General features: G+C 35.5%; 1 protein-coding gene across 3 annotated transcripts in view; it reads left to right on the top strand.

The window, feature by feature from the left end:
• The window catches only part of ASB5 (ankyrin repeat and SOCS box containing 5), a 47720-nt gene that overhangs the window by 12590 nt on the left and 14203 nt on the right, over nt 1-20927 (top strand). The window contains exon 1 of one of the 3 annotated variants that reach the window (XM_079141039.1): nt 11375-11663. The exons of 1 other annotated variant lie outside the window; for it this stretch is intronic. In XM_079141039.1, coding sequence (XP_078997165.1) covers nt 11540-11663 — 124 coding nt within the window. In that variant the 5' untranslated portion in view covers nt 11375-11539. Of the gene's footprint in view, nt 1-11374; nt 11664-18971; nt 19048-20927 lie in introns of those variants that run through there. One more of the 3 variants, XM_079141040.1, reaches the window with a different exon arrangement.

Raw genomic sequence — 20927 nt, 5'->3', positions numbered from 1 at the left:
TATGTGGCTAATATGTTAGACAGAGGAGAAAATGAGACATGGAAAGAAGTAAACATCCTCTTCAGCACAGAGTGAATCCCTTATTTTAAATTCCCTATAATTAGACTTAATAGAGTGATTATCCTGGCTCTTGATATTACCTAAACCTAGGCTTTGACTGGCATGCCCCACCTCACGTTTCCTATTGATAAAACATTAGATTTATATTGTAATTCATAAAGTTTTGCACATATATTATCCATTTTCATCCTTATTACTGTCCTCTAAATAAGTCAATGGTATTGACGAAAACAGAAGCTTAAAAATGTAGAGGAGCTTGCTCAAGGTTATTGATCTACTTAGAGGAAAGTGAAAATGTGAGCCTTGGGTCTTCTGAGGTTGCTTCTGACATCACTCCTGACTTACCTCTGTGGGGTTTTGCTGCTTTGTTTTGTATCATGATAGCCTAAACAAATTCAACCTACTATATACTGTCAAGTCAGTATACTTAAGAGCTTCTAAGTCTCACCAATATGAGGACTCATTTCATCCTTAGAAAAGTACCTAGCAAACAGAAAGTACTTAATAAATATTCAAGGTTGGAAGTAATACAGGAAGAAGGAAACGAGGAACGGAGAAAGTGAGGGGATTCAACTTAAGTAAATCAATGTTATTACTACATTCAATTTTAATTCAGGGTGGTGCTTAGTCTAATTGTGTCTGGTAGTGTTGTACACCCATCTACATTCAAATAATTGTTAACAGATAGTGATTCTGGGAATCTCCAAGAACAGATAAAGATAGAGTCAATACTGTCCAGAAATTGAATCTATAGGTAATGCCTTTCATCCTTTTTCTTGATCAGTGTTATTATCACTTTTCCCAACACCTTTTATCCTCATCATTAGTCCCCTCCACAAATAAAAGGAATCCTTTATGTATTTCTTTTTAACTGGGATCAGTTAATGGCTGTTAATGCATTTAAATATTTTCTTCATCTCCTTTTCACTCCAAGATTTCTTTCCTTTCGTGAAAAACATTACTTGTTCACCCTTTGATATTCCATCTTAAGTGAATATACTTTAATTCTTAAGATTTTATACTTTCTGAGCCAATACTTCAAATATCATTAAATGTTCTTTGTTCATTTGAACTTAAACACTCAACATGTTCACTTTAAAGTGTGCACAGCAAACAGAAAATACCACAAGCACCAGAAACCATAATAATTGGAAAGAGGTTGCTCTCTTTTTTCCCTAAAGCAGATCATAACATTGTCAAGTGTTAGCAAGGATTACAAGAAGGGGTATGGATGATAGAAAACTGAGAATCAGTAGAAAACTGAGAATCAGTACAAGCTGAAAACAAGACCTCTGAACTTTAAATCTTGACCCTTGGTTTCACTCTGTATTTTATACCTGAACCTCAAATCCTATAGTATGTGTTTTATTTAGCAAAGTGATAAAAATGATTAAACAAGCAAAATTAAAAAGTCTTGACTTTCCCACGCACACGGCCAGCTAATTAATTCATCCACAGATTTCTACAGGACCACACTGAGAGAAACACTGTGTGTCCAGTGTCAAGAACAATTTTTCTATGGTTGATATAACAACGAGCAAGGAGAAGGTAGCATCCCCCATCTGTGGATGTACCCCAGATGGCATGTAACACTGAAGTTGAGGTGGCACCTCTGGGACCCCCAACTTCCTTTGCTACGTTTACAAATACACTTAATTTTCATGAAAAATAGCAGCATAACACATTTTAACTGCTCTCAGTGTGTAAACCTTCCATAAACACATGGCTAGCGGTGATAAAGCTATTTGCAGCTAGAACTATAGAGAGGAAAAAGATTATGTGTAAAACTGTTCTTACATTGAACCCTTCTCCGTGGTGCATATCAGATTTTCTCTCCAGCAGCTGTTGTCCTAAAACTAGAGAACAAGGGTTGCAGATTTTATTTCCTGTATGAATCTTTTTAAGATTTCAAGCAGACAGTTGGTAGAGATAGAACAGTATATGGAAAAGTGAAAGAAATACATAAAGAGCAAAAAAGTGCATATTATGAGACTAGATAGGAAACAACTTGTTCTTACACATGTGCCAGGGGCTTTTATAAAATGCGCCATTGAAAACTCATTTGATCTTGTCAAATATCTTGCTGTGTAGGTGCTATTGATCATTAGATTTGTTTTGCCTTCCTTATTTTATATCCACTGGTTTAGATTTATTTGCATGTGGTATTGGGTAGCAAAACAGTATATTGAAAAGAACACAAGGTAAAAGCAGGCAATCTCTGTCTCAGGGTTGCTTTGCCCTTAATTCCATGGGTGACTTTGAGGATACAGTCTGCCTCGCTCAACCTCAGTTTCTGTCTCTGCAAAAGAAAGAAGTTAGATAGGATCAGGGGTTTTGAAATCTCTCTTTAAAGTCACTGACCCTTTCTTTTGCAATGATTTGAAAGCTCAATTTGTAAGCTGATGGAGTAGAAACTGCACTGTTTGAAACAGCCCCACACTTTGCCAGTACCCTCTGCGGTGGCTCTATTGAACTAATAAGGCTCTCTGAAGCCATTTGTAAATCACTAAAGTAGATGATATCTATGTCCACTTTTAGTTCTGAAACACTGATTCTTTCATGCTATTTTGATTTCTGGTGAATCATTTTTTGTACCAGAGAAGCTTTTAGCACAGAGAACCCAAGTTACCTTTTGTGACTTTTATTGGACCCATGACCTCAGCCACCTCATTCCAGAACTTGAAGAATGCACTAAACAGAAATGCCCAGAACAACTGCCTCAAGTCACAAAATTACATGCAATGACAATTATTTTAAAGCACTCACTCCCTGTGTCCTTGTAAATGGTATTTCATTTATTCACTTCCTTTCCAAGGTCACCCAAGGTCATTTGGAGTACACTGTGGGCAATTTTGCTCCCCAGTCACTCTGGAGTACTCTTCCATCTGCAGAGGTTCTTGTCCTCTCTACTGTGCACATTTCCAGTATTAGGAAAGTTCCAAGGTCATGCTGAGTGCTTTGTTTGTTCCATAAAGATGAACAATTACTTTTCAGCACAAATGGGAGAAATAAAGTCTCTTACTGCTCTCAGTGGTAGAACAGATAGAAACTCTGCATTTGAGCAATTAGGGAGAGCAGGGGGTCCCAATATCACTGTAGCATGGAATAGAAAACATCAAGGCAAGAGGAGTCGCATGCTTCTCTTCTGTTGGGTGTTATTTTTCTGTTAACCTCTTCTTCTATTTTAAAATCTTTTTGGTTAGGCAATTTTTGTGGATTAGCCACCTGTGATGGCTTTGTGCTAGTCAACTCAGTTATGCCTGAACTGCTTCCCTTTCCTGTGTTGTTCTGGGTGGAATTGACCAGAAGAAAAGTTAGTATAAGGTTTGGATGGCAGTGTGAAGGAGCTGCCAGTCATACATGCTAAAGCACCAGGTGCTGTGGTTGGTCACATGTCATCTTGCAACACCCAGCTCCATGGCTACTTCTGCTCTACCTGATCTCCCTTTTTGTCTGTCTGAGTCCCAGGCCAGGTACAAGTGCAGTTCTGTGATGAAGAACAATAGCTTGTCCTCTAATCATTGGCATCATTGAGAATGGAGATGTTGACAGACATCAGCTTTATCCTCCTCTACTTGGCATCAGCTCTCCTTGCTGGCTGCCAGTCCGGCAGCCTACAGTGACTTCAAAGCCCAACACCAGGGGCAGAGACTTAATCAGCCCCTGAAATGATAGAAGGTATAATTGGTCTAATAAATCCCTTATTCAGAATATTCAGTGATCAAACCTTAACTGATGGGACTGGGGTTGGAATTCAATGGTAGAGTGCTTGCCTAGCCATGTGTGAGGCCTGGGTTCAATCCTCAGCACCATATAAAAAATAAATAAATAAATAAAATATCTAAACCAAACAACAAACTACACCCAAACTGATACATTACTAACCCCTGACTGAGCCAGTCACCATCAGCAAATTTAGACCAATCACCAAAAAATAAGCTACGAAAAATAAGTATCAGCAAACCAAATCTAGCATGAGAAATCAGTTTTCTAAGAAATATATCATGATAAGGTTTCCTGTTTTACATAGCACCCTGACCTATAAATTGAGGAGGAGTGAGTAAGTACTGTATTAGGAGATACAATCTCACTTTTGCAGAATACAATTAAACCTGCAAAAGTTACCTGCAGGTTATTTTGAAGAAAATCCCAAACATTTTGTTTAATCAATAAAAAGAAAATGGATCATATGATGGCCAGAATGATGTCGGGAGAACTGTCAGCAACTATGAGAGTATTTCTAATAGCTTAGTTCAGGCCTTTGACTGAAAGAATATGAACATCATCAAGGGAAATCTGAGAGTGGAGAATTGACATTGATGGGATTGGATCATGCATACTTCCATCTCAACAGTTGAAAGTCCTGGAGTAATGACAATTAAATTTATTAATAAACTTTCAGTGGAACATATGATAGTGCATTATTAAATATTTAAGAACTATCATCTGTTCTTTGTTCATGACTCTGGAATTTTACCTAGGGAAAAACTTAGACAAAAGTATTCATTTCAGCTCAGTAAACCTGCAGGTGGAGATTGTTCAGATCTGACAGTTTTATTACCATCGACAAGACCCTACAGAAACCAGGACTGTCAATAAATGTATTTTGGAGATTTCTGTGCTTCAAAAGTATGACTGCTTCAATAGCTGGGCACAGTGGTACACACTTGAATCCAAGTGAATTGGGAGTCTGAAGCAGGAGGATCACAAGTTCAAGGCCACCCTGGGCAAATTAGCAAGATCCTGTCTCATAAAAATGAAAAGGGCTTAGTGGTAGAGAGAGTCCCTGGGTTAAATTCCCAGGGCAAAAGAGAAAAGAGTATTACTGCTTTGAATTGCTTCAAACTCTGTGGCTTTTTCCTGATCCTTTAGTTAAAAAAAAAAAAAAAAAAAAAAAAAAAATTGGTTCTTTTTAGTTATACATGCCAGTAGAATCCATTTTGACATGATTATAAAAGTATGGAATATATCTTGTTCTAATTCAGTCCCCACCTCCCCTCCCCCACCCTCTGTTCCCTTCCCTCTATTGTGGATCCTTTAGTTTTAATTTCCTTATTTCTAATATTTTAAGTACTTTTTAAAATTTTTTTATTTATTTTTACATAATAATGACTGGACTATCATATATTGTATCTACCAAGATTTATTTCTTTGCAACAAATAGACTCACCAATGATATAAGTTTCATACATTTTTGAGTCCATGGCTCTGTTAGTCAGCTTTTTTGTTACTTCCTTTGCATGGACTGTTTTTGTTTGTTTGCTTCTGTTTGTAGTTTTTCTTTTGTTAGGTTTGGTTTCACTTAACAAAAAGGAAAACTTATAGTCTGCCAAAAACTGTCACAAAGTTATCAAGTAAGTAATGAACCATAAATATCTGAGGTTACCAATAACTGGAGTGCTTGAGTTGCAGTTTTTACATTTGCCTTTTAACTTTATCCCTTGGTAAGAAGGTAAGAGTCAATGAAGAAAGTGTGGATGGTGAATTGTATATTAGTGTGAATAATGCCATGACAAGCAACAAGCTAACATTAATATGAGCTAGCTGTGTACTGGGCACTGGTCCAATTTATGTCTTGTTTGTGAAATTATTTAGTAATTCAGACATACTGGGAAGTAGGTGCTATTGTCATCCCATTTTCTAGATAAGGAAATTAAGGGACAAAGTAGTGAATCAGCTTTACCAAGATAGCAAAATAGTATTTGAATGAACTGGACTACAGACCTCGCTTTGGTGGTTTGATTAGAGAGCTGAGACTCCTAACTACTATGTTCCTTGAGCATCTTTACTGAGATCCTGCATTTAAATGTAGGTAAACTCCTAACATAGTAGCATTTATAAAAAATGATCATACCAATGTAAGTTTAAAATCTTTTATTTCTATGTATTGAGGTTAAAAAAATAAAACTAGTATATATGTATATATACATATATTTTTTTTTAAAGTAGTATTTTTTTTTCTCAATATATTCAGCAAAGTCTAAAGACATCAAGTTCTATTTTTGGTTAGATATTCCTTGTTTTTTTTGTTTTGTTTTGTTTTGTTTTACAACGCTATCTTTCTGTTTGATGTCTTTCTACTGTTAATTTCACAGATTATATGCCAGCCAAATTCTTTTAAGGATATGCTAAAAATAACAGAAAGAACTGGGGCTATAGCTCAGCAGCTTGCCTAGCCTATACAGCATCCTGGGTTCCATTCCCAGAACTAGGAAAAAAAAAGAATAACAACAATGCAAAAGTAGTATCGGCCTTACTCTTCCACAAATTATTTTGTTTTTATAAAAGTTTTAGTAATGGAAATATACTATCTACGATAATTCCATAATGCCATGCCCTCTATATTAAGAATCACTGATTTAGAGCCCTACTTAAAATTTTACATAACTTCAGTAAAAACCATGAGGAAATTAGATACATTATTAGTCCAGTACTGCAACCTAGCTAATAGCATTTCTGAGTTTTTGTGATTCTTAGATTCTTTGATTCTCCAACTAAGGTTGCTTATTACGACTGAATTTCATTCTGTTCTGCAATGCCTCTTGAATCCCTCACTGGAGTTTGGAGTTGAAGTGGGCAGCAATTGTCTTTTCATATTTGTGTCCTGAGGACAAAACACCTGGTAGGCACACAATAAACACAGCATGAGTGGATGAGTGAATAAATATTTCACTACCTTGTTCATTCATTACCAACTGAAAATTAATATACTTAGTAGACAGAGCTTATGGTAGTCTTTCATGTTTTGGGCATTTAGGCACTGGGGTTAAAACTGTAATGTTATTTTATTTCTGCGTGTGACATTATTTGTGTCATGTTTTGAGAAGTTTTTAGCTCTCAATATTAACAAATATTTGAATATGGTAGAAATCATCTTGAACAGCTAAAGGGAAATTATTCTTCATTGTATCAAAGTCGGTAAAGTTGAAAAGCCTTTTTACGTCTCTTCTCAAACCCCTGCACACAGGGTTCAGGCCCTGATGTCTTTTTATGTGCAGCTTTCTAGGTATCCCAACCATCTTTACTCTCATTGTGATGTTTTCAGATTCTTATGGCTTTCGCTAATCATTCAATGCCAACTAAAAGAGGAAATACCAGGGACCACAAGACTGACATCTGTAGGTTTCCCAGCAACCTTTATATGAGAAGTGAATGGCCCTTGAAACAAAGGTTAACTGTGGGTTAACAATCACTCTATTTTTCCCAGGATACTGGTATCAGGCTTGCCCTCAGAACTCATGTACCTTCATCCCCTATCACTAGGCCAATACATGTAGGCATTCGTGCTGAAATAAAAGAGAATAAAAAATACATTGGAGCAATAATGGGGCTCAGCGATGACTCCTTAGATTTATTTGAATGCAACTGATAAAGAAACCCAAGCAACACAGCCTCTGAGAATTGAATAATGGCCTATTCCAGATGCATCTCTACAAGGATGGAAATTTTACACTAAGAGGTAAAAGAGAATCTTAGATATTTTTGTGATGACTGAAAGTGGAGACACTATCTTATGCTTAGGTGAACCCTTAGTAATTTGGAGAAAACAAATATTTTTTAATTAATAATGAGAATGTCACATTTTAAAAAAGATATTCAGAAAATAGAGAAATCACAATTTTACCCTACAGTAAAGGATTTGAAGATTATAATGATTCAGATTTCATTTATAGAAGGAAGTATATGAACAGAGTTGCTCCTTAGAAAATAAAAATTACCCACCTGTATTTGTTGATATTTTGAAATTACTGTTTTTGCATGAGTATGATATTGCAGTTATGATTACAATGAATCCTTATCCTTTAGAGAGACATACTAAAATATTTATGGGTAAAATGATATACTGCAATTTGCTTCAAAATCATCCTAAAATTGTTTGTGGGAGTATGGACAGGTTATAGATGAAACAAGATTAGCTGTGGGTTAATAATTGCTGAAAATGGATGATGAACATGAGGAAATGTTCAAAATATTCTGTAGTCAAATTTGCAGGAGAAAGTGTGGACCCAGATCTAAGCAGGAATATAATTATGTTGATCTTTTTCTGTCAATAAGGGATAGCCGCTCATCATCTAAGTCCTATAATTCAGAAGTATATGCTCAAAAATCTTTATCTGTGGATCACTCATTCATTAATTTATCTAAATACTACATCTTGGAAGCAATGTGGCCTCTTAGTTTGTGACTGATTGTGTCAACTAAAAAAAGAGTTTACGTTGGTTCCTCAAATTTAGCTTTTAAAATTGTCAGAAGGGGATCCTGTTTTCTAGTTTCTCGTTACTTCCAACCGTGACTTTCATGATTATAGAGATTTCAGTCATAATGCCTCATAGAATTCAACTGTCCACTTTGACATATTTAAAAGTAAAGATTTCTCAGAAAGGCACATGGCGGACCTCTGTAATCAGAGAACTGAGGAGGAGGAGGCAGGAGGATTACAAGTTGAGGCCAGCCTCAACAACTAAGACCCTAAGTAATTTGGTGAGACCCTGTCTCAAAATTAAAAAGTACTAGGGATGTAGCTTCCTGGTAAATCACCCTTGGGTCTACTCCCTAGTTAAGGGGATTGGTTAAAACGGGAATAGAATAGCTTTTGGGAGTAGAATCACCCCATTTTATATACCATATCCTTCCTACAAGGCTTAACATTTAAAAAAATTTTTTTTTGTAGTTGTAGGTGGACAGTATGCCTTTATTTTATTTATTTACTTTTATGTGGTGCTGAGGATCAAACCCAAGGCCTCACAGAAGCTAGGCAAGCATTCTGCCACTGAGCTACAGCCACAGCCCCTACAAGGCTTAACATTTTATTTTATCCTTTGTAAGTAGTAATAATGGTCCAGCTCCAATTTATGGTACATCTTTGATGATTTTCCACAACATAATAATATTTCCTATAACATTTAACTTTTATTATTTTCCCTAATGTATGTGATATTGGTTCTTTTTAAAACTTCTGCCCCACTCACAAGAGGACCTAATAATACCCTGTAATTTATCCAATTTGCTTTGTTTTTACACTAGGGGAGATGTCACATTCCACATGTCTAGAGATTCCACAGTACACAGTACACAGATACCCAACATTTAAAGGATTCTGCCCCAAACATGTTCACTTCACTGTGTATTTATTTTTTTTATAAAATCATACGGTTGAGCATATTCAACTTATCCAATATTTGTTCCTTTTTTTTTTTTTTTTCCTGTTGAATTAACCATAACATTTTCCTTCCATTTCATGGATCACTTTTAAGAGTTACTTTTGCTTTTGATCTATTTGAAATTTTTGAGTGAATAAAACTTACTGCTGCTTCTTGGTCAGCCCACATGCTAGTATGCATCTCGGTTAACTTTGTAGTCATGGTCAAAGCCAATGGTCTCTTTTCTTTTTTCTTTTCCCACTGCACTGGAAATTAATTTGTCATCACCAAAAACTATGAAAAGCCTTCTTGAAACATTCTCAAGTTCCATACTTGAATTACTCTTTAAACTGGTACCTTTTTGAATGCCCACTATCTAAGAGTTAGGCTATGAAACAACAGAGAAACAGGATTTAGTCCCTGTAATCAGACTGCACAGTCTATTAGGAGAGACAGATACAGAAATAGAACATCATAATACATGATATCTAAAATGTTTTGTTTTGAAAACAAGCAAAAATCATTCCCAATACTTACAGTAAAGGTTCCTGTATTTATTTTAGCATAACAAAAGCGTAAAGCTGAAAAATCATATAAGCTTAAAATTGAATTTTCTTTAGATTTAATTCATTTTAAACAAAATATAATTTACATTTATTGTATAGCTGGTATCGATTATTATATTCCCTTAGTAAGTACAACCTAGGGAACAATGAGCTAGTGATTAGTGACAATTGGTTCAAGTAAATGCACTGGACCTAAACAGACCCCTCTGTCTCTTTTTTTTGGTACTTGAGGATTGAACCCAGGACTGCTTTACCACTGCGCTACATTTCCAGCCTATTTATTTATTTATTTATTTATTTATTTGGAGACTGCCTCATTAAGTTGCCGAGGCAGCCCTGGAACTTGTGATCTTCTTGCCTACCCTTCCTCCATCTTTTTAATGACTTGGGAATATGCCATCTAAGCAAATTGCCAGGCTGAGCTGGCTCTAAATATTTGGGATTATAATATGCTTAAAATGCATATAGTAAATTGCCTTTTGTGTGTTAGTGATAAAATTTGAACCAAAGGATGTTAGAACCAGAAAATGATTATATCCAAGCTCTTCATTTTATGGAAGAGGAAACTGAATTATTGTGAAGGTAGTTTCCCTGGGCACACAAACAATGGAACTTAATTCAAGATGAGGAAAACATATTCTTGGTGTTCATTAGTGATGTCTTTGAGGTCAACAGCAGCATCGTATGTTAATAGGGAGCTTGTAGGAAATCATTTTGCTGGTGGAATGCTCTTCTCTATTACTCAACTTCCTACTCCCCAGTTTTGTTCCCTGTACATACCAACAGAAGCTAGAGTCTTAAAAATGGTGATTAAAAAGTAAAGACAGACAACAGAATCTGTAACCATATTTCACCCAGACAGATCTCAATATGTTAATACCCGTAACCTGATCACCAGCTCAGTTAATCCTTGGAGCCCAGCACAGATCAGTCACTGTTCCTGACTCCATCATGGACCGTGTGTCTCATTCAGCTTTACATGCCAGCAAAAAATAACAAGCACATGTTTGGTTTTTCCTCTCATCTGTCCAGCTACCCTTTCCTCTCTGCCTTTTAGGGTGAAAAAATCTCAGCTGCCCTTAAATTGCTTGCTGACGTCTTTTGGTTTAGAAACGACCTCCAAAAAAAAAAAAAAAAAAAAAATCACAATTGTGAGCTGTACCTATATAAATAAGGGCCGTGATTTTGTACTAAAGCCAAATCTAAACTTAGATCCTTACAAAATTAAAACACGAGCTAGCTACTGGCTGACCCTAATGCACACACAGTATTTATTCCTGAGGATGAAGGAAAAAGGCTACTTTATCACTGATCACTACTGGACTTTCTGACTACGATATTCTGCCTACAGCCACTATCAATGGGCAATTTCACATTTGAATGATTCTTGGATTATTTAAATAGTCCTTCATATTTTAAAGACAGAGCTCATCTCTATTCAGTTTCAACCAGGAAAAACAGTGTTACCCATGTTGTGTTTTCTATATCACACAAATAGTTAAAGGCTTCAGGCAGCAGGGAGTCTCCACTTTAAAAATAGAAAATGCTACAGCATTTCTGGCCCATCCCCCACACTACATCCATCAGCCCTGCTCCAAAGGTTTCTGAATAGAGTTCAATGTGAAGCCATTCTCCAGTCAGCACACAGGCACCTTTGAGAAAGTCTGAACGGAAGGGAAAAGTAGGTAGAAATCCAGATGCTAATGTTTCTTCTGGCTAGAGCACTTGCATTCATGATACCTGCTTCTCACAGGCAGAGACGCCAACCAAATCATGTCCGCCGATATTGCTGTTGAAGGGAACTGCATTAAGCAGATCCTCACGAAAAGAAGGCTAGCCAGTATAGAGGAATGTTCTTCTAAACGAAAAGCTAGCTGGGGTATTCTGACCAGTCAAGGTTAGTACAGCAGCCTTTGCAAATCTGTTGGTGACATGAAATGAAATATATTGATCTGTTTTTGCAAATACTAACTTTAAATTGTGGGTGCTTTCCAGAGTGTGGATTCTGAAATGTAGGTAGGTGTATGGCATGTCACATGATGGCACTGTTTTCACCTTTTGGTGTGTGGAAAAGGCAGCAGCTGTCTCATTTTCCTGACTGGATATTAAAGATAGTGGTAAACTTACAGATTTTTGTGTTCACTTTTCTGTTTCAGCAGGTGTTTCTAAATTGGTATGGAAACAGAAACAGGATATTAATTGGGGAAAAGATTACTTACAGGCAATGTGGAAATTTTAAATCATGCAAATTAAACCATCAGCTAAAAGGATGATTTAGGCAAGAAAATGAATAGGACAAACTTCCTTAAAATGCTCTGACACAAAGGTATTAACTTTAATAATAGAAAATTGTAAGAGGAGAAAAATGAGCACAGTACCAAAGAGACCTACATAAGGAAATTATTTTTAAAGGGAAAAGTACAGTAAATTGTAGTACAGCATTGTACGGGCCAAGGAAGACTTAAATGTTGGAAATGAAGACTCAGAGAAAATGAATGATCTCCCTTTCAAAAACCAGAGCAATTAAATTTGCTATTGGATAGTTGCAGTTTGAAGAATATTATTTATAAATGATTATAAATTTTAAAAACAAAGCATTGGTTTAAATAGGATCAAATATTAGCATTTCTTTACAAGATCAAAAAAGCAACTGGATTCTTTCTTCAGAACCCAAACGCAGTTCCTTTTTATTGTCTTTATTTCTTTTAAACAATAATTGAGAGCACACTAGCATGAATTAAAAGAAGTTGACTACAAAGAAAACAAATTAACAATTCAACAAATGCTTATTGCGGTTTGCTGTGTGCTAGGCACTGTGCTAGATGTTGGGAAGCCATAATAAATAGGCTCATCACCTCATGGCCCTTAATATCCTGGAGGAATACAGGCAATTATTGTAGAAATAAAGAGAATCTTGTCATTTTTCAAATGAAGAGTAAATTGCCTAATTATGCAGTAGACCACAGATATTAGGAAGGATGTGGGACTTGGCAAAAAATTTAAGAAAAGAAAAGTAAATGAATTTGCCTGGGTGATTCTCAGGTATTTGCAACACAGCTGGAGACAGTAGGTGCTGAAAATAAGCTACAAAATAATGTTCAAAGGCTAATTTTGTGTAAAGACAATTCATTTTTATATAACTTTCTTTGACATACTTTATTATTGAAAATGTACTAAAGGAAAAATGATTCATGCTCTGGTTTAAAAAAAAATAAAAAAGGACAAGACTTAGCAAACTTTTATTCAATTTACTTTCAGATTTTACAAGCAGTGTTAATGTGAATATAAATATACCCAGTCCTGCTAGAGGTAATTTGATAACATGCATAAAAACTTTAGGTATTTATTCTAAGCAGATAATTAGACATATTCACAAAAATAAGTAATTACATTGATTTCTTAAAACCAAAAGTCACTTAAACATTTGATAGGTGATCAACTAAATAAATAATGGTCCAACTATACAATGAAATGTATATTATAAAGTAATCATTTTAAATGTTGTAGAATTACATTTTGCAACATGGAACAATGACTATGAGATATCATTAAATAAATACAAATAGATTAAAAAGCAATATGAATAGTGTGGCTGCAACTTGATTAAGAAATGTGTGTGTTTATAAGAAAGTCGGGCGGAAGATACACCAAAATGTTTAAAATGGTTATATTGGGAATATGTATTATGATTTTTTGTGTAGTCACCACTTTTTAATCTGATGTATAAAACCACGCCTAAAATTACCAAGACAATCAGACATTGTTTCTGCATTGTACTATTTTACTACTCTTTCAGATATGCATTCTACTATACGAAAATGTAGAAAAAAAATTTCGCAGGTCTTTTCATTTTTAACAGGTAATCTGTTTCATTGGTTTAGTTCATCACTTAGTTATATTCATTATGGACCTTTATGGGTTAACAGTTCACTAAGTACATTATGAGTTCTTGGGTTAAAGAGAATATTGTATCATGAAACTTCACTGGGCATTCAAAAGAACTAAGTTTGCTTTCTGGCTTTGTCATTTCTGGATTATAACTTGAAGCAATTCATTTATTCTCTTGGGAGGTTAGTACAATGGAAATAATAATGACTTTATTAAGGATATGCTTTGTGTTAGACACTTCACACCTGAGCCCATATAACCCCTACAACAATAGAAAATATGGGTGGTATTGACTCCATTTAGAGATGTAAAAAACAGAGATTTAGCAATTTAGAAAAACATACTGAGTTGCAACAGTCAATATGTGATGGAGTTCAACCCAAATATGTCTTCCTCCACACCCCTTGTTTTTTGGTGTCATCAGGTGTTAGAAAACAGAAAAAGCTCACTGTGCAACTGAGGTGATTATGACTCTGATTTTAAACAATCCAAGAGTTTGCAGACTCTATACTTGCAGCACAGGAAGGACCCATTCTGTAAGTACTTACGTATATAGGACCTGAGGATTATAGAAGGGAGCACTTTATTGACCTATCAGAAGGTTTCTTGGAGGAGAAAGCTTTTGAGATGACCTTCGCAATACGGGCAGGTTGGAGACCCAAGAGAAACCATTGCATTTTGGTGGGAAAGAATATTACTCAAGATGATATGGTTAAAATATGACAGGTCCATTAAGTATCTAATATCTAATTTTTTTTTTTTTTAAAGTTCTGGGAGTATATCAATCCCAGAGCCTTGTGCATGCTAGGTGAGTGCTCTCACTGAGCCAACAGACCTTGCCCCTAGTATCCAATTTAAATAGGACCTCTGCTCTCATTCCACTAGGCTGATTGGGAAAATCATCTTTTCAATAATGTCTTCTCTCATCTCCCATAGAGCTTGTGCAAAGGTTAGAGTGAAGGTTGATATATTTAGGTAGCACAACTGGTCTTCTTTCTACAAGATTCCTGCTGATAAACAAACTGGATATATTGATTTTATCCTTAGGGAAAAAGTCCAACAAATTTGTTGCCTCCATTCCAATCTTAAGGCATATGACTCTGTCCTGAATATGTGGACACAAGAGCCTAAGCCCTGTCTTGTTCCTTGAGGTCTTATTAACTCTCAGGGGCATGACCTAGCATAGACCTATATTCTTTCTATTACTCAGGACCAATATGAAAAGCCTATCTGTATTGCTCTCCCTCTTTCTGCACTTTATCCATCCTATCTCACACTTTTCATCCTACCTCTTTATTCTTCATTTCCTTCTCTCTCTCCTTCTCTCCCTACTATTGTAGTTTCTTCCTAACTAGAACCTCTTAACATAATCTTGAAGCTTCTTCAGCTGTTTAGACTTCATAATCTCCTGTAAACCAAGTAGGAAAAACAGAAAATACATATACACCTCAATAAATTACTGTGCAACATGAGAAAAAGAATTGAGTGGGGAAAGATAATATGAAACTAGAAAGAAAAAAGTTGTTTGAGGGAGCATGCAAATCTGTGGAGAATACCATTAGTAAAGTAAAGAAAAGAAAAAAAAAAAAAAAAAAAAAAAGACCTAACTCATATAATAGATAATCTCCAATTACAGGGCAAGAATGTTAGACCACAGTCAGGAGCCATTAACAAATTTGAGCTTGAAAATGGAAAGGTCCTAGTAGTGATTTCAGGCAGCCATAAACTATTGTGCAGGCTGGGATGTGTGCCCAGTGTTGGGCATGTAAAATGAAAGGGATGCCTTTCCCTGGTTTTCCAGGTAGTATCATATGGACTACCTGGGACTCTAGGTGCTTGTTGAAGTTTAATTCAGAAGCAGTATACAGACAAGAAAGGTGGGTAGACACTGGTGTTAGGAAATCATTCAGGAGGTTGTGGTCCAACCTAAGGTGAAAAAGAAGCAGGCCACTCAGAGGATCTTTGGATGATACTGTGGATGAGAATAGAAGCCATTGGAGTTTATCTGACTAAAAGTAGATTCTCTAACTTCTGTGTTTGGTACTGACTAATGGAAAGGCACAGCTGGAAATACACTGACCAGTTAATGGAGGCTTTTAGAAATAGTCAGGTGAGAAGAATGGTGGTGTGGAATAGGGTAGTAGCAGTGGAGGCTGAGATGCAATAAAGAATTTGGATTACATTTGAATGGTAGAGGAAAACGGGTTTATTGGTGTTGGCCTGTGGGATGAGAGAAAATACAGATTATATGAAGGATTTTTAACCCTGATGAGTAGAGTTGCCATTGAATAGAAAGGAGACAAGGAGATTTGGGGAGTATCAAATTAAAAGGTCAACCTTTGCACTGTTTGTGGGAATGTAAATTAGTAAAACCACTGTGAAAATCAATAAGGAGTTTCCTCAAAAGACTAGAAATGGAACCACCATATGACCAGCTATATCATTCCTCAGTATTTATCCTAAAGAATTAGAGTTATCATACTATAGCAATAGATGCGTACCCATGTTTATAGCAGCACAATTCACAATAGTCAAACTATGGAACAAGCCTAGGTATCTGTCGATGGATGAATGGATAAAGAAAATATGGTATATATACACAATGGAGTTTTATTCAGTCATAAAGAAGAAAATTTGTCATTTTCATTAAAATGAATGAAGCTTCAGAGTATGTGTTAAATGAAAAAAGCCAAACTCAGAAAGTTAAGGGTTGTATGTTTTCTCTCACACATGGAAGCTAGAGAGGAGAAAGGAAAAGAAGAGGGGTCAGATCTCATGAAAATGGAAGGGAGACTATCAAAATAGAAGAAAGGGACCAAGAGAAGAAGAGAGGGGAGGGAAAGGGGAAGTAGTAGGAAACAGTATTGACCGAAATGTATTATAGTATCATGTGCATGTATGAATATGTAACAATGAACTCCACTATTATGTATAGTTGTAATGCACCAGTAAAATATGGGAAAAAAATTACAAAAGAGAATTATACCTACTAAAAACAAAAGAAAAATTTAAAGGTTCAGTTTGGGACACGTTAGGTCTACTTGTCAAGTGGAAAAGTTGAACAGTCAGATGGAACTGAAAGTCTCAAGTTCAGAGATGACTTGTCTGGAGAAATAAAATTGGAGTAATCAATATGTAGATAATATTTGTATAAATAGGAGTAGAAGAAGCTTCCTCAAGAGTGAATGTAGATAGATGTGGGGACTGAGGATCCAAAGGGGAAAAGAAGGTGAGCAAGAAACAGCTAGGCCAATAATAACTGCCTACTTTTATACACAAACCAGTCAATGTATATAAAATTTTCTTAAAAATTATTGTGTTTAAGTGTAAAACCAAATTATTACTGCTAGGTGATAGAGGGAATGATAATACTGTTAGAACCAATGGAGAAGCTAAAAAGAAAAGCTGATGAGTTTGCTTTTAGAAATGTGTTGAGAATTCAGCAAAATATGTAGACAAATGCTAAGGAGTAAATTTAAAATGGGGGAACTGAAATTTAGGGGCAAAATCAGAATTTTTTGTTGTTCATTTGATCTGGGTATCAAACCCAGGGCCTCATGCATGCTAGGCAAGCACTCTACCACTGAACTACATCCCTACCCCAGGGAGATTTCAGGGTAAAAGCTCCTCATTGTATGGTTATCAATATGGATGTGATAATTGTCCCCAAATTTTGACCATTTCCTACCTATTTCTATCTTCTACAGACCATAGGCAAGAGGAAAAGATAAGGTAAAATTTCACAATTCTAAATAAGTTATTCGTTCTTCTGTTTATAAGATGTAGTTAAAAGCTCATGGGGGGAAGACATGAAAATAATTGTTTAAAATGGAATTTGGGTTGTACTTGTAATATTTCAAGTGGGTTTGATATGATGTTAAGTACTTTATTTACATTGACCACAACCTTTTGAAGTAGAATTTTCTTTATCTTTACTGTTAAAAATTTGAGTTCCGAAATGTTGACTGTAAAGGGTCACATAACTGGTAAACATCTACCCTAGGATGGGAACGCAGATCTATCTTTCACCCAAGTTCAGTACATTCTGCTCACAGCACCAATGATCAATAATGGATAATTGGAATGACAGAATGATCTCCAACAGTGGCCCTACTTTCTGAAAAGGATCTTAAAACTCTGTTTTACTGAATTTTGGATATTCATGGGGGAAACTACTATCTTTGCTTGTTGAAAATTTAGTTTTTTCTTGAGATAAACTATAGCAGTGCATTATCTTTTTTCTTTTTTTTTTTTTTTTTTTTTCCTGTCTGAAGGGCTCATAAGCAATGAGTGATAAGAAATCAATTGGAGTAAGTTGCAAGTCAGTTTAAGTTTGTGGATCTTCCTGTAGCAACTAAGGACAGCTCAGTCTGGTGGTTTCACACATGGACTACCATTTTTCTGAGGAGCACTCAGAGAGCCTGGTGAGAATGGAAAGACAAGGACAATCACTGGCATTTAAAACACATTACTTTCCCCTTACTAATCATGTTCCTTATGGATTTCTGTAGCTCTGCTAATCTGATTGTCCAAATGCTTACAATACCAATCAATAAATGCCTGGTGACTTATTTGTAAACTTGGGAGTAAGGATAGGCCAAATGTTGCTGGGCCTGAAGCTTATGTGCTATACATTTGGGGGACAGCTGTAAAAAAAAAAGAAAATATGAAATTACCCACTGTCTTAAGAAAGATCCATGCAAGTTAGGGGTCTTGAACTTTAAGTCCTTTTGCTTCACAGTAAATCTGTCTCCACTGTGAAGAAGATACGATTTAATATTTTACAGCTAAAAGAGCTATAAATGTACTAAAATTTTTCACTGAAAATGTTATATGAAAATGTCACTGTTTCCTACCACCTTTAATTCCTTGTTTGAAATAGGCGTCCTGTGTTTCCTGTTTTGAGAACACTAAGGAAAACTGGATGTAACAAAACTCTGAAATACCTCTGATCAGTGCTGTTAGTTGCTGAATGTGTACACATCTTATTTCCATTGATGGTGCTAAGCTTCAGAACAAGTAAAGACTTTCTTAATAATTAAATGGTTTCACCATAACCACGGACCAGATTGAATTGAAATGCTTTTATTTCCTTGCAAGTATTATATAGTAAGGAGGGAAAATAAATTGGACCAGTAATTTATCATATAAAGAAGAACTGTCAATTAGAAAAGTGTTGCTTCAATTTGGAAAATAAGTCAGATATTCAAAAGCTGTTTTTCTGTTTTGGAGGTGAACGGTCATATTACAAGGAGCTTAGGGCTTCTTAAGATGGCCGTAGCAGACTAGCAAATGACAAGTGATTTTATTTTTCATGCTGATATAAAAAGATATGAGTCGGATCTACTTCAACAGTGGCTGGCTTGAAGTGCCATGGGGAGATGGTGATTTAGGTATGGTATAGACCTTTACAAAACTATTCATATTTTAAACCATGAATGTTTTTTCTAGAGCAATGTGATATTTACAAAACAGGGCAGGCTTTCACCCTGTAAATTATGTACCAGATGTCTGGGAACTAGTGTTGTTTCTAAATATAGGCAGAGTCACCCTCCTGTGTAGCTACAGAGCCGTAACAGTAGGCACTTGATTAACATGATGAAAGTTGCAGATATTTTGTAAAACAATTTCATACTGAATAATTTATCCTAAAGAGTTAAATTGAACATTTTTTTAAGTAGGGGTTTTGTTTTTTTTATCCTAGGTACTCTATTAAAGTCTAACACCGTTGTAAATCTACTAGACAGTTATACATGGAGAGATTTATATTTTGTTTGATCTTGAGAGAGCTTATTAAATCTGATATAAAGCCATATCCCTATTGAAAGGTAAAATATTTATTATTGCATGTATTTGAATACAAACCTGTGGTTGCTAAATTTCAGATATTGAAGGGGAAAACCAGGATAGGATGAAGACTTACTTCAAAAGAGAACTTGGAAAATGATCCTAGTGCCCTTTGATTCTTGTGTTACCAGATTACAGAAGTTTTCTGAAGGAATTACAAAGAAGCAAAATGAGGTGGAGTTGCTTGGGAGTTCAGCAAGCAAAATTCAAAGCAAAAGGCTTTCTTCTTTGGGGGCAGACATGCTCTATAAATTATTCCTTTCATAGGTTGATATGGCTTTATTTCTTATTACTTAGGAAAGAAAAGATGTATTTTGGCCTTTGTGTGACCGTTTTTGAAATGATCATTTTCCTTTTCTTTCTCTCTGTTTCTCTGAAACACCAGCAAGTAATGCAAAAATTGTTCAGAAGGCTAATGCAATCGTTTTGAAGAACAAACACATTAGAATGCAAAGACAGAGAGTGGGCTGGGAGGAATATCAAGTAGCCCTCAGCTGGAAATATTGTTAGCTTTGTTGCCCCATAAAGGTCTTCATAATATACTAGAAATAGGTCCAAAATGAATTGAAAAGGCCATTTCCTCCAGGTTTCTGCCAATCCTTGATTCTAGTTAATTGTCATGTTAGCTAGTGACAGTGGAATAACAGCAGCAATAATAACTCAGCATCATATAATTTAGCATATTTTCTTGGGGGGATACTGGGGATTGAACCCAAGACCTTATGCATGTGAGGCAAGCACTCTACCAACTGAGCTATACCCCAAGCCCTCTTGGCATGTGGTTTTCAGAGGTAAAGGTAGTAAAGTTATTAAGTCATTATGCAGGAAGGGAAAATCTGATCATTACAAATATTGCAAGTTAATTTAAAACATATATTTAAGCACTGATTATTTAAAATTTTATTAATAACTTAACCTAGTGGTTTCTCATATGCAATCTATTTGGAAAATTAATGTTATAATTTTCATATTTTCTTGTTTAAATATTCACAATGAAAATTGATATATGTTCTAAAGTTCTTTTAGAGTTTCACTCTGTAATCAATGTTGTTAATGATAAAACAAACGAATGCATGTGACTTATAAACATCAGGTTTCGTCTTAGAAGCTGGAACTCAAAATGTGATCATTCCCCCAACAAACATTGTTTATGATGATGAATTTTGCATTTTACTTAGTGAGGACATAATGTTCCAATTTTTTATAAATTATTAATTTGCAACCAAATTTTGTCCGGTCAACTAATATTTAATGATGTGCATTATTACAGTTCTGCTTTGAATTCAAGATAGCACTGTTGTACACTGCAAATAAATAATACACAAAACCTAATACTAGTAATTCCTGTTGCAACTGAAAACTCAATTCATTGTCTGGCTTACTATTTTTTCTAGATAAGCAAGGAATAATGTTAGGAAACTTTAAA

This window comes from Sciurus vulgaris (genome assembly GCF_902686455.1).
Source record: "Sciurus vulgaris genome assembly, chromosome: 5".
Classification (NCBI taxonomy): domain Eukaryota; kingdom Metazoa; phylum Chordata; class Mammalia; order Rodentia; family Sciuridae; genus Sciurus; species Sciurus vulgaris.
The sequence above is the reverse complement of the archived record's forward strand: the minus strand, read 5'-3'. Positions and strand labels throughout refer to the sequence as shown.